At 53.2% G+C, this 13,644-nt stretch overlaps 1 protein-coding gene across 1 annotated transcript in view; it reads right to left on the minus strand.

The window, feature by feature from the left end:
• Positions 1-232: 232 nt before the first annotated feature.
• LOC111144540 (PAS domain containing serine/threonine kinase) overlaps positions 233-13,644 on the minus strand; it is a 35,054-nt gene continuing 21,642 nt past the window's right edge. The window contains exons 10-17 of the mRNA XM_022498866.1: positions 12,126-13,579; positions 11,064-11,245; positions 10,513-10,680; positions 6,637-6,762; positions 6,388-6,522; positions 3,472-3,671; positions 1,597-1,730; positions 233-468 (exon numbers count right to left, since the gene is read on the minus strand). Of these exons, the coding sequence (XP_022354574.1) occupies positions 272-468; positions 1,597-1,730; positions 3,472-3,671; positions 6,388-6,522; positions 6,637-6,762; positions 10,513-10,680; positions 11,064-11,245; positions 12,126-13,579 (2,596 nt within the window). The 3' untranslated portion in view covers positions 233-271. The remainder of the gene's footprint in view (positions 469-1,596; positions 1,731-3,471; positions 3,672-6,387; positions 6,523-6,636; positions 6,763-10,512; positions 10,681-11,063; positions 11,246-12,125; positions 13,580-13,644) is intronic.

A 13,644-nucleotide genomic window follows, 5' to 3' on the forward strand; every position in this document is an offset into this window, starting at 1 on the left:
CAGCCTTACCCTCCCCTTCTGCTGGCTTAGGCCACCTCCGGCTGCTCTCAAACCCTCTGGCCCACGCCCCGAGCCCCTCCTGTGCATGCCTCCTTCTCAGGGGCTCCCCTGGGTGCTCACCCACCTTCTAAGGACCCAGTGATGTTCAAGGACCTCTGGAACAGAATCAAGCCCCATTTGTTCCACAGGTAACAAGCCAGCTACAGGCCCTGACATTTGTGTCCAGGACAGCATGGAGGAGGGAGCTGCCTCCTCCCCAGACCCAGGAAGATCACCTGGGAAACTCCTCCTTACCTTCTTTGCACATGTCATGCGTCTTACCTGGCTTGTTCATGCGACACACCTCATCCCAGGTGTAGTTAGCAAGATTCACAGGCTGTGTCACCCAGGGGTCTGTCACCAGCTTCTCCAGAGTGGTGCGCTGCTCGGGGACAGGCTGCAGCAGCCCGGACATGAGGTTCATGAGATCTGGAGACATAAAGACCCACCCTAGGCATGTGGCCCGAAGACCAATGGTGGGTCCGGGCTTGGGTTCAAGAAGAACAGGTCTCAGAGCAGCAGGTCCCAGGTCTGCCCACCACGAGTACCTCCAACTGGCAAGAAGTGGCCTGGGAACCTCCACTGACAAGAAACTGGGGGTTCTGGCACATGGGCCCAGCTACTCGCAGAGACCAGCTGCAGGACATGCTTGTCCCCTCTGAAATGAAAGCGTGGGGTTCAGGACCTCCCACATCCTGCTCACCTAACCTCCATGTGGAGCTTCCAGAGCTCAGGCTGCTCTCGGGGCTCTGGCCATGCAGAGCTTCCAATGACATGAAGTTTGTGTGCTGAGAGGGGAGGGAGGCGGCCGCAGGCAAGCCCTGCATTGTCACCTCGGGAGGCGGCACGGGCTCTGAGAAGAACCCCAGCCTTGAGTCTAGATTTGGGTCCCATTTCCTGTAACAATGCGGGTGTATTCTCAACCGGGCTGCTCTGACCTCACCATCCCACAGAATTATCTTGAGAATGCAGTGAGAGAGCACATGGAACAATTTTGTGTGTGGAACAGCACGTTGCAGGAAGCACAGTTCATGGGAACCCAAACTTTAGCAAAGCTGCAAAAACCCTCTTCTAGGCTGCTAGGGACTGAACTGTCTCCACATCTGCCCCCACCCCTAGGTGAAGCCCTAACCCCCAGTGGCGCCTGGGAAGCGGTCAGGGTCACATGAGGTCATGAAGGTAGGCTCCGTGATGGGAGTAGTGTCCTTGTAAGAAGAGAGACCAGGGGCATGTGGGTGGCTGCGTTAAGTGTCTGCCTTTGACTCAGATCACGATCCCAGGGTCCTGGAATCGAGCCCCGCATCAGACTCCCTGCTCAGCAGGGAGCCTGCTTCTCCCTCTCAGTCTCTCTCCTCCCCTCACTTCTGCTCACGTGCTTTCTCTCTCTCTCAAATAAATAAATAAATAAAATCTTTAAAAAAAAATTATTGTGAGGGTTTAGTCACATTCAAGTTACCCTTCTATTCAGATTAGTGTTTGACGACTAGAAAGAAAGCAATGAGGCTATCAGCATGGACAGAGTCGCCGTGCTTGAGGCGGGGGACCAGGCACCCTTACCTTCCGACACCAGGTATGGGGGGTGGATCGTGGCCTCCATGGTCTCCTCCAGCTCGCAGAAGGGGTTCTCCTCAAAGATCAGCGTGTACAGTGTGACCCCCAGAGACCACATCTCCAGCTCTGGCCCCTTGTATCTGCAAGGGGGAGGTGGCGGTGGCATTCGGGCCATATCGGGGCTCGGCTCGCCCCACATGCAGCCCTGACAGTGGCCCTCAGCGTGTTCTGTGGCCCTTCTCAACTACACCCTCCATTCCAGCACCTCCACCCCAGCCAGCCATGCTCCAGCCACATGCTGGGGAGGAAACAAAAGCAAGGCTTCACGTCCGGGCAGCTGAGAGATGCCCACCACCAGATAAGAGGGTGTACAGCACGTGAGAGCAGAGCACCTCCTGATGGGGGTCGTTCCTGGAGGAGGTGGAGAGAAGGCACAGCAGAGGGTAGGCTCCAGTCCACACAGGAGCAGAAGGAGGGTCAAGGCAACAGCAGCCACCTAGAGAGGGTGAAGGAGGCGGCAGAGGGGTCCAGGCTGGGCCAACTGGGCAATAGGCTGGGGACCAGGGTACAATGGGGCCCTGCTGCCATCTTTTGTCACTGTAAGGATGGACCTCACCCAGCTTCCGTGCACTGGCACCTGTAAGATGGCCGCACTCTTACCCTAAGCCCCACAGCTGCCCAAGAAATGGCAACTTCACTTTACAGAGAAGTGTGGCGCTACAGCCAAGCTGCCCGGGAGCCGGCTGGTCACTCAGCTCTGGCCCAGAGATCAGAGACCACGGAGTCAGAGAGCGTGGCTAAGAGACACTTGTGAGCGAAGAGAGGGCCCAGAACATCATGAGGCCGAAGACCAGGATGGGGGGGGGGTCAGGAGGATAGACGTGAGGAACGTGGAGGACAAGAGGCCATAGGAGCTGGGGCAAGAAAACCCCCTTCAGCACTTTCTATTTTCATGTTGTTTAGAGAAACATCAGGGCAGGTGCTCCAGGAGAAGGTGGGGACGCCCCGGGGAGGACCAGAGGTCTCTGAGCAGCACTGAGAGGAACCATCACCCTGTGCTCCCCCATGGGGGCATCCCAGCCCGGGTGCAGGGGGTGAGGTGGGGAACAGACAAGCCACACAGCACATGTTAGGGTCCTGTGGACAGGACAGGTGGCCCTCTCCAACTCCAATGGCCACCAAGGGACAAGACAGCAGCCAACAGCATGCTGTGGGCACCAGGCTGATCAAATTACATCTTTAGAGAAACTCCCAAGGCCCTTCCGGGACTACCCCCCTTCAATATGTCCTATTGGTGGTTCTGGGTGCACATGGAGATGACAGGAGAAGGGTTTCCTGAGCACCGCCCAGGGCCCCCAGCAGCCCACAGGCTCCGGGGCAGGGACACGCTGTCCCCCTGGTGGGAGCAGGAAGGCCAACTAGGTCCAGGCCGACATGGGTCCTCTGCACTTGTGCCTGTGATGCTGGATGTCACGGGCTGCCAGCCCAGCCACCTGTTACTGGAATTGGCTATTATGCCTGTCATCGCCATGACTAAACCCAGCTGAAGAGAGACCCTCTCCTCCTACTTGAAGAGTCTCAACTTTTGGGCCTCCTATCTTGATCTTTCATCTTATTCTCAAAGATCCAATTACATAAAACTCCAAACACACATAAGAGTTGAGAATGTAACACAACAAAGAGCGGTGGCCATGGCCTACCTCCCCTTAGCCCACCATAGTTTGCTGGTCTGCCCACTTGGGACCAAGACCTTTATCAACACTCCACAGCCTGTGTCATGAAGAGGCACCAGCGGAAACCGTTCTTCCACCTAAACTCCAAGCAGTCCTGTGGTACCCCCGGAAGATGTGAGGTCTGGCCGCAGCCTGGCGCCGTACGTACGGGTTTCCCATGAGGACTTCAGGGGCGCAGTACTCGATCGTCCCACAGAACGTGTGAAACAGTCTGCCCTTCTCCAAGTAGGCGGCAGAGCCAAAGTCGATGAGCTTGATTGTGAAGTCCTCGGCAATGACGATGTTCTCGTCCTTGATGTCCCGGTGAATGACGTTCTTGGAGCGCAGGTAGCCCACTGCCGCCACTAGCTGCAACCCGGCAATTCAAGGAAAACAGGCATCTAAGATAAGGACTAACTTGAAAACAGGACAAAACAACAAAGAAAAACACCTCTTATCTAATTCCTCATGAACTAGTGGCAGGAAAGAACCCTGGACGTGCAGACCCAATCCAGCTCAGCCGGCATGATGCAGGTCCAGGCAGGCTGCACCCCCCAGCAACAGCATGCACCAGGGCAGGATTCTTCCTTAAAATTTCATTATTCTCATTAGTAGCAGAAAGGACACTCAGCACATTGTTAAGTATACAACACATTAACGTTAGCAATGAAATAGGACTTAGTCTGGCCTAACTGACACTTCATGCCCTCCCACAAACACCCCACTTGTCCCCCAGCACAAATACGTGATTTTCAGGTTCTCTCCGTGGGCTACAGACAAGCGTCACTCACCCCTCAACACACAGAGTGACAATCTCAGGAGGAAGGACAGACTGACCACAAGCAAAAGCTACAAAGACACGTGGTGGGTGCTTCCATGAGTGTGGTTTCGGTGTGAAATGGGAGGCGGCCCTAGAGAAAGACTGAGCATGACACCTTTGGTTCACATGCAAGGAAAGCATCTTGCCCAGAGTTCATGCAGCATTGAGGGGCAGAGCTGAGAGCGGAAGCCACGTCTCCAAACCCCCACCTCTGGTCTCTAGTGGTTTCTCGGGGGGCAGCCCCCGGCATCAGCCACTCGAGCCCCAGCATGCGTGGGGTTCTCGTCCATAGGCATGTAAAGTGATTCCCCTGGAAGTGGGCTTTGTTCCAGCAAGCCAAGTGCAACAATCCCCACTCTGGAAGGGAACAGCGACAACTGCTATCTGCCCAGACCAGAGAAGCCTACACAACGTCTGATGACAGAGAGGAACATAAGGAAGCTTCTGGTTAAGTTTAAATGAGATGAGTAAAATTTCTGACTGTATTCACAATTTGGACACCAATCATACCAATCAACATAGTGTCTTCATGGACATGGTCATTTTGATTAGAGACAATTTTATGTTTACAAGTGAATACCCTTGAATCAGAGGCTACAGTTAATGGTGGGTTAACTGTGCCCCATTAATTAACTTACAACTAGTAAACAAACACACATTTACATGCACATATATGCGAACAAAAACATACCTGCATACTGATCTACACAACCATGCATGCACAGATACACACATGTGCACACCCAGACACTCACACGTATGTACACAAACACACACACGTGCACACATACATGCCAGGGTCCAGCTGAGAAGAGAAACTGCGTATTAATCTGAACGTGAAAGTTTCATGGAAGCTTATTAATTGGCAGCAAGGGATTCACCACAAAGGTCTGAAGAGAACCTGAGTCCAGACAGAGAAGCCCCTCTTCCCACAGGCCCTCGGGTACCCCTGCCGCCCAGTAGAGCTGGTCTGTGAATGGCCAGACGCATTGGACCTGGGGCTGGTCACTGGCACTGTTTGTAGACAGTGGCATATGATGATATTTTTCTATAAAATTGTGAATCCCTACTTACATATAATAGCACTTACATATATAAATTTACAGAGGGACTACTTGGAAGAGACTTTTTGCAAAATTAGAAAGTATAGGACCCTATAATTACCAAATCAATAGACCCAGAATTAACAACTCAGAGAAAGCAGCTTTCAACAAGTGACTCTTGTTACATCTTACAGTCTGCCTGCCGTGAAGATTTCAGAAACAAATTTTTACCATGCATTACAGTAGACGGGTATATAATCTTGCAACACAGAAAGAGGGAGAAAGGGGACAGTCTTTGAGCAGAACCATGATGCCTGAAATTTACAGTAGGTGCCTGGGAAACTTAATATCAGAAATCCAATAGCTTCTAGGAATTTATAGCTCTGAGTAAGAAATGTCAACTTATGCAAACTGGCATTAGATATCAAGTCCTCACCAGGAAACAACTGGTGAGCAAGTATGGGAACAGTATATACGAATATCCCCTTTCCAGGTAGTTCTCCATTGTTTCCAGGGAGCTGGGAATAGTCTGGGACACCTAACCTTCTCCTAAAAACTCACAGGAACAACTGTCTCCTCTCCACCCACTTCCCAGCCTCTTTGTCTCCAGGATGCCTTTCTATTTTGCTTGTCACTCTCCCATGCCAACAAAATAATAAGTGGACAAGATCAACATATAAGCAGACATGAAAGAGACCAAAATAAATGTTGTGAAACAAGGTTGCTAGAATCTCAACCTTTCCTGATTACCTCACTTAGCTGGACAGCAGGACTGCTCTCATCCACTGAGCACAGGACCATCCCATACACAGTGGGTGCCTCAGAGGCTCTTTTGGACTGAACGCACAGCCTTCCCTCATCAGCCCTATAATGATCCTTGCATACAATTTAGCAATGGTTTCTTGCTGAGAGACGAGGGCTCAAATCAGACACACAGGCCTCGAAGCCTAACCTGATCGCTTCATTGCCTAAGTTTTGCAACTGGTGTGGATATTGTATGAATATAAGTAAGTTTTAATCATTAAACATACTTCCCTCATCAGTCCAGGACAGCATCTGGGCTCCCCCATGTATCTTAATATAGATCTTACTCCATAAAATCCAAAATGTGAAGGCTAGAGCCCAGCTCACAGAAAGAAGTACATGTGAGCCATGCATGTCAGCAGCCCAGGGACTCCAGCCCAAGCCCACAATCTCCCCAGCATGGCTCCAGCCTGCTCACTTGTCGGAAGATGTAACTCGCCAGGGGCTCATCAAGGTTGGGATGGAGGTCAATGAAGGCAAAGAGGTCCAGACCAGAGCCATGCTTCTCCATCACCAGCTGAAAGAACCCTTGGTTTTCAAATACATCTAAAACCTGGAAAAAGAAAAAGTCAGGTCTGGGGCCTGCCAAGGCGCCCTCAGGACAACATTTAACAACGGTTCATGGGAGTGACGTCAGGGTACCACTAAATGACAAACGGCACCCCACCTTGATGATATTGGCGTGGTCCACCCTGGACAGAATCGCAATCTCCAAAGTAACTTTCCCAAGTTTGGGATCCTCGATCCAACAATCCTCCAAAACCTTCTCCTTCTTAATAAACTTCACCACCACCTATGAGGAAGATGGGGGGAAAGTGGCTGCCAGCATGTCTCTGGCACTCCATTGAGCGTGGCGCCCACCGCCAGCTCCGTAGACACAAACCTTGAGTGGGCCTCCCCCTGAATCCCAGGGACGGGAGAGAAGAAACCCAGGAGCGCCCCCCCCACCCCACCCCCACACACAGCACAAGGAATGGAAGGGTGAGGCTGAGGAGACGGAAGCGCATGGTGGAGGGGCCCATCACCCCCATCACCCCCAGGTCACAACTGAGGGCTAGAGCCCTGATAGAGGAAATGAAAGAGGAGGCCGGAGAACTGGAAAACACAGACCCAGGCCATCAACCGCATCCTCTGGGAGCTGAGGGGAGCCCAACAAAACCAACGGACACAGCAATACAAGAGAACGCATCACAGGACACGGGGATGTCACAGGGTGGAGAGGCCGCACATCAGGAAGACGAGCACCGTAAGCCACTCAGCAGAGCACTGGTTGTTGGGGAAGAATGGGCACGGGGCCCGGGGGCACACGGTGAGCAGGAACTGCAGGTCAGGCCCACCCCACGCTTCCGCTGGAGACCCCACAAGATGACCCATGAGTCCAGCCCAATGAGCTCACCGTCCATGGTGGGGACAGCCAACACATGTGCGCTGCAGCTCGGGTGAGCAGGGACGAGAGGCCCGCCGGCAGGGCAGCCGGGCAGCGGGAAGGGGCACACAGAGGCGGAAGGGACAGAGAGGGGCATCCACAGCGCCCAGTCAGGCCTCACGGCGACCACACAACAAAGGGGATGGCTCAGCGCCAGCCATCAGTGCTGACAAGAGGTCAAATCCTGAAGATGGTGCCAAGAGAGGGCTCCCTGATTCCACAGGCCGAGGAGGCATGTGAGAGAAGGCAAGAGGACGAGGGAAGCAAGGCCGACATCCTGGCACCGGGGAGTGTGGACAGGTGGGGGGTGTGGAGGCCGAGGCTGGAGGCAGAGAGGCCTGCTACCCACCCCACTGCTGGGTTCAAGGAGGGGTGAGGGAAGGCTGCTGCTGGGAGCCTCAGAACACACCTACAGGGGGCTTCAGGGACAAAGTACAGAGCTAGAAAGAAGGAAAAGGATTAACAGAACAAAAGAATAAATCCTCTTGAGGTAAAGAAAGCTTTAAACATTCAGATCAAAGTATTACCAAGCACCAAGCAAGAATAAAGAACACATGCACACACAGAAATACATCCTAGGGAAATTTCTGAACTCCAAAGATTAAAAGAAAAAAATTCAGAAAGAAAAAACACCAGGTTGCTCTTCACAAGCATGCTAGAGGCCACAGAGCATAGGTCACGTGCTCAGAGAGAAACCGTGTGGATCACCAAGAACACATGAGGGGAACAAACTAGTCAGAATACGTGTGAGGACGTGACATGTGACACCCACGTTAGTAGTAACCAATATTCCAGCAAACGAAAACTAGACACAAGAAAGGCAAGAAACCGGATATAGAAATAATGCAGGTTTCAGAAACTCACCGAAAACCACAGAACACTCTGAGAGAAACATAAAGATCTATACACTTGGGAGAAACACTCAGGTCGTGGGTCATCACAACTGCTTTGTGAGGACAGCAGTGCCACCAACTGCCCCACAGACTGAGCATCCAGAACTGTGCTCTGTCCCCCAACGGTGGCCTCAACCTTACGGGGCCATGTTCTGATGGACGGCTTTCCGGAATCACCTGCGGGCCCGGTAATACGGAAGCTGGCATCTCTGGGCTCTGAGATGCAAAAAGACTCGTGTGTTTCTTTTCAAACCAAGAGAAGAGCTCTCAAGTTTCTTTCTTCTTCCTTGAGGTCTAGAGGTCTACAGAAACCCTATAGTCTTTCATGTTCCTGACTCAATCAAGAATGGACCTGCCTCACAGAGATTAGAGACAGCAACATAAACTTGAGAGTTAAACCCCCTATAAACACGTGACAGCACGAGCAGCATACACCATGGCCTCAGGAAGGCAACCAACGTGGGCTCAGAAGACGTACCCTGGAAGTGCCCTGTTACTTAGTAACAGTCCAACAACCATGTTCAACCCAATACGCTGGAAATATAGCCAAATTAACTCGCAGAAAGTATAAGAAAACAAAACACATATCTGATGAATAAAGCAGACAATTCTTTAACAAGTCTAGCAAAGATGAGAGAGCGTGGACACAATCAGACCAGCCGGGGCGCCTAGGTGGCTCAGTGGGTTAAGTCTCTGCCTTCAGCTCAGGTCATGATCTCAAGGTCCTGGGATCGAGGCCCTCATCAGACTCTCTGCTCAGCAGGGAGCCTGCTTCCCCATCTCTCTCTGCCTGCCACTCTGCCTACTCGTGATCTGTCAAATAAATAAAAAAACTGAAAAAAAAAAAAGAATCAGACCAGCCAAGGGAACAGAAGCAGCCGCGGACATATCATTGTACGTGCTGATGTGCAAAAAGGGTGCCAACTCTACTGGCCTCTTGTAACTTTGACATAAAAAAGAAAGAAAGGAAGGAAGGAAGGAAGGAAGAAAGAAAACTGATGCACAAAATACAAATGAAAAAAAATCCCAAGTAAAAATATTAGCAAACCAAAAGAATTATTATAACCAAGGATTAAAAGAATATTATAACCAAGGATTGGTTCTATGGGTGTAAGTTGATTAGTGTTATTCATTATATTAATAAAGAAAATGAGAGTATGATCATTTCAACAGAGGCTGAAAAGACATCTGATAGAACTCAATACTCATTCTTCAAGAAAAATTTCAGTGAGCTGAAAATAAAATGAAATATCCCCAGCAGAAGGTCTCCATCAAGAACAGAACAAGGGTGCCTTGTTGGCTCAGTCAGTTAAGCATCTGCCTTCAGCTCAGGTCATGATCCCAGGGTCCCAGGATCAAGCCCTGCATCGGGCTCCCTACTCAGCTCCCTGCTCCCCACCATGGACGGTGAGCTCATTGGGCTGCCTCTCCCTCTGCATGCGTTCTCTCTCTCTCCTCTCTCTCAAATAAATAAATAAAATCTTTAGAAAGGAGCCACAGCAACTGACGATGACCGGGCAGGAGAGCCGACAGCTAGCCTGCTCCTGAAAACGGCCCTGGGTCCCAGAGGCCGGCAGGCTACAGACCACATAGAAGGAAAGACAGAGCTGGCCTCCCTGCAGGAGACTGGCCACTCACCTAGAACATTGAAGGACCCACGGGAAACATGTCAGAACCGGGCAGACAGGTGAGGGAAGGTGAAGCGTTTAACACAGACACTCAGCGGGTAAAGGCCAGCGGTAAGTGATCAGACCCCATGCAGTCAAAGGACCCCAGCACGTATGGCACCTCGAACTCAGCAGGCAGCACAGGAACAGCTGGGCAGTGTCACAGTATTTGCAGGGACAAGCAAGAGTGCCACCACATTGACTCCCTCAAATCTCAAAACGCTCAATTACAAGTGCAATCCCAACAGGACTTGGGAGGAGGGCAGCTAGGTCTCAGCCTGAAAACCCACCCCCGACATCAGCCTCTGAGTGAAAGGACACGGTGTGAAGCCCAGTGTGCATCTGAAGTGGCGAGCAGGACGGCTGGGCGTGATTGCATGCGCTGGCGGGAGGGCCCTCCAAGACCAGAGCCCCACCTGGGCTGGCCCGTGTGCTGGGTGCTCCACAGAGGACTCCTCTGTCACGGCAATCCGAGAGTTTGGACACAGAGGCACTGAGGGCATGGCTGCATCTGAGCAGGGCCCCCACTACTGAACACAGCCCAAGAGCCCAAGTACCTCCTTGTTGGCTTCCTTGTCCACCGCAGTCCAGACGAAGCCAAAGGCACCGCTGCCCAGCGGGCTCAGCGTGCTGTACTTGTGGGAGTAGGCGCCCTCACAGGCCGCCAGCCCCTCCAGCTCCACAGCCTTCGGGGGCTCCTCAAACCAGGGCTTGCTTCTGAGTATCTGTGGATGAAATGGGCTGCCTGAGGGGCCACATGTGACCAGAGGAAAAAAAGGAAGAGCAAGCAGAGCCACGTCACCAGTCCCCTATTCCCGCACCCTGCTCCTCCTGTGTCCCAGGGGGGCTGGCCTGAGAAGTGCTCTCCTAGTCCACCCAAACTGGCACACATGCCAAGACCCCACCCAGCACACAGGGCAAACAGGTTTCAAATCCCACGTATGGCTTCAGACTCACCCACTACACCAGCAAGCATGGTGAAAAAGCCCTAGAAGGATCCTCCTCCCATCCCAGAGGAAGCAGAGGAAAGAAAGACAGAAAGGCCCGGCAGGACCCCTTCCCACACCACGAGGTAGATACGAGGCAGGAGCTGAGCACAGACCCCCACCTCCCCTACGCTGGGTCCAGAAAGCTCGCACATGGAGTGGCTGGAGCTGGGCAGGCTGGCCAGGAGCAGGCGCGTGCGCGTGGCCGAGTCCCAGTGGCTGTGCAGCAGGTCTTTCACGAGCCAGCAGCAGAACAGGGTCGAGGAGCCCTGGAGCTCTACCCGCTTCACCTCAAACTGCACACCTGGAGGGCAGGGGAGGTCAGCACAGCAGCGGCGGCCCGGCCAAGGATGCACAGTCCCCCAGAGCACCCATGCAGGGTCGGGCGGGGATGCCCACACTTGGACAGGGAAAAAGCCTGGAAACCCGCATTGGACACCACCCCCTACACCGCACCATGTCTGCCTTCTGCTGCCAGGTCTGTGGACGGCCTTGACCATGGCCACACATGAACATTCATACGAGGCCATTTCCTGCATGTGCATGGGTATTTTCACAGCCTCCAACATACATACCAGAACAAACATGGGGTTATCTTTAGGGGGCATTTACAGGGTATTTTATGTTCTTTTTGGTGGCATTTTCTAGTCTTTCTACAAATAACATATAATATTTGCATAACTTTTTAAAGTTTAGGGGGAAAGCCTGAAGTCAGCAGTAAGGACACAACTGGCTAACGTGACACAGATCTGCTAAGAAGTTAGGGAAATATGGAGAAAAGTACAGCAAAGATAATCAATCAGCTCCAAGAAGCAAGTAAAGGGACCTGATCCTGACACCCCTCCTGGAGCAGATGCACCTGGCAGCAGCAGCTTGAAGCCCAGCAGCACACGAGGGGCCACCCTGGCTGACCATGGTACACACAGTGGCTTCCAAGGAGGGACGCAGAAGCAGCTGGGACCTCAGGCTGTGCCCTTCCCATGCACAGGCACTTATAACTCTAATCCCTAATTTTTTAAGAGATGACCTATCACTACAAAACCCTCACACTGCAGCTGAAACTATTGGGTTGGGGGGGTTGTAGCGGCATCAGACCATAGGACAAGGAAGGCCCCACCCCGGCCACACCATGCTTCTGCGGCAGCCTCCCACGGGGGCTCCAGGGCAAGCCCCCCTGCACGTACTCAGCTGAGCTCCGTCCCGGTGGTGGCAGCTGCCGGCATAGGTCCCCTCCTGGATCTCCTGCTGCACGCAGGTGGCCCCAGATGTCGCTGGGCTGTCCGCTCTCACAGGCGTTGAGGTGACCTGGAAGCTTAGCCGGGGCTCTTCTGCTGGACACACATCTACGGGGCCAGCCCCCAGCGTGGGAAGGATACAGGCATGGCTCTCTCTGCCGCTGACTTCATAGTGTTCCGAGGACACCAGACACGTCTCAGAGGGCTCTACCAGATCCGGCACCAGATGGCTCTCGTGAAACTGCCGAGCCTCCCCAAGATCGAAGTAAGTGCCAGTCAGGAGCAGCAGTTCTCGGTCATCCAGAACATCGGATCCCTGCCAGTGCAGACCACTCATGTCTGCATCAGAGCCCACCGGCGAAGGAGACGGCGTCCCCACAAGCTCAGACGTGGCGTAGGAACAGTTGGAGGAAGTTCGATCTGTCCATTCATCGAGAAAGAGCTCCTTGAGGTTCCAGGAGAAAGCATTCCCATCAGCCTCCTGGGCCTGTACTGTGTCCCGGACACCAGGGAGGTCTGTGGCCAGAGCATAGCAGGCTGAGGAGCTGCCCGCTCGGCTAGACAGGCCTCTGCTTCCCAGGTCACACAAGGACACAGGGGCAGAGCATCGGGGGTGCTCTGCTGGGGCCAGCTCAGTGTAGGAGACTCCCAGCGGTCCCACAAGGCTCAACTTGGACAGCTGCTCCTTAATCAAGCAGGTCTGTAGCTCCTCGCGGTCATTCTCCACGGCCACCCACAGCTCATCTAGGGCAGGTGTGGAGAACGGGAGTCGTGCTGTCCCGGGGGGGCTTCCTGACTGCGTGCTCTGCTCACCCCCATATCCAGGGCAGGGCAGCAGGAGGCCCTCCCCTGCCAGCTGGCCTGTGGCATGGGGCTTGGACGTGAAGGAATCAACCCAACAGTTTGAATGATGGGCACTGCTCGAACTTGTCCACTCTGGCTGTGCCTCCTGATACAGCCTACTCATTTCAGTCTGCCCGCTCCTGTCCTCAGATGCTTCACAGGAAGCAGACATCCATGTGTCCACTGGGTCAGACCCACTTCTTTCCACAAGATCCTGTCTCTGGCTCTCTGGGGTTGCAGATTTCTCTTTCTCCAAAAGAGGATTCGGCTGGTCTTTGGGTGATGACTGTTGAGTAAGGGCTGGTGGGCTTCCTTCTGGGATGTCTCGCTGGTCCTCAAGTGAGGACCATTCCTGGTCTGGTGGGCTTCCCTCCGGGATGTCTCGCTGGTCCTCGGATGAGGACCATTCCTGGCCTGGTGGGATTCCTTCCGGGATGTCTCGCTGGTCCTCGGGTGAGGACCTTTCCTGGGCTGGTGGGATTCCTTCTGGGATGTCTCGCTGGTCCTCGGGTGAGGACCGTTCCTGGGCTGGTGGGCCTCCTTCTAGGATACTGTCCACTCTGAGAATTATAACATGGATGACGTAGTTACTTAGGGGCCACAGAAGAATCAAGAGGAGAGATCA

This window comes from Enhydra lutris, unplaced genomic scaffold (assembly GCF_002288905.1).
Source record: "Enhydra lutris kenyoni isolate GAN:26980312 unplaced genomic scaffold, ASM228890v2 scaffoldscaffold1, whole genome shotgun sequence".
Taxonomy (NCBI): Eukaryota; Metazoa; Chordata; class Mammalia; order Carnivora; family Mustelidae; genus Enhydra; species Enhydra lutris.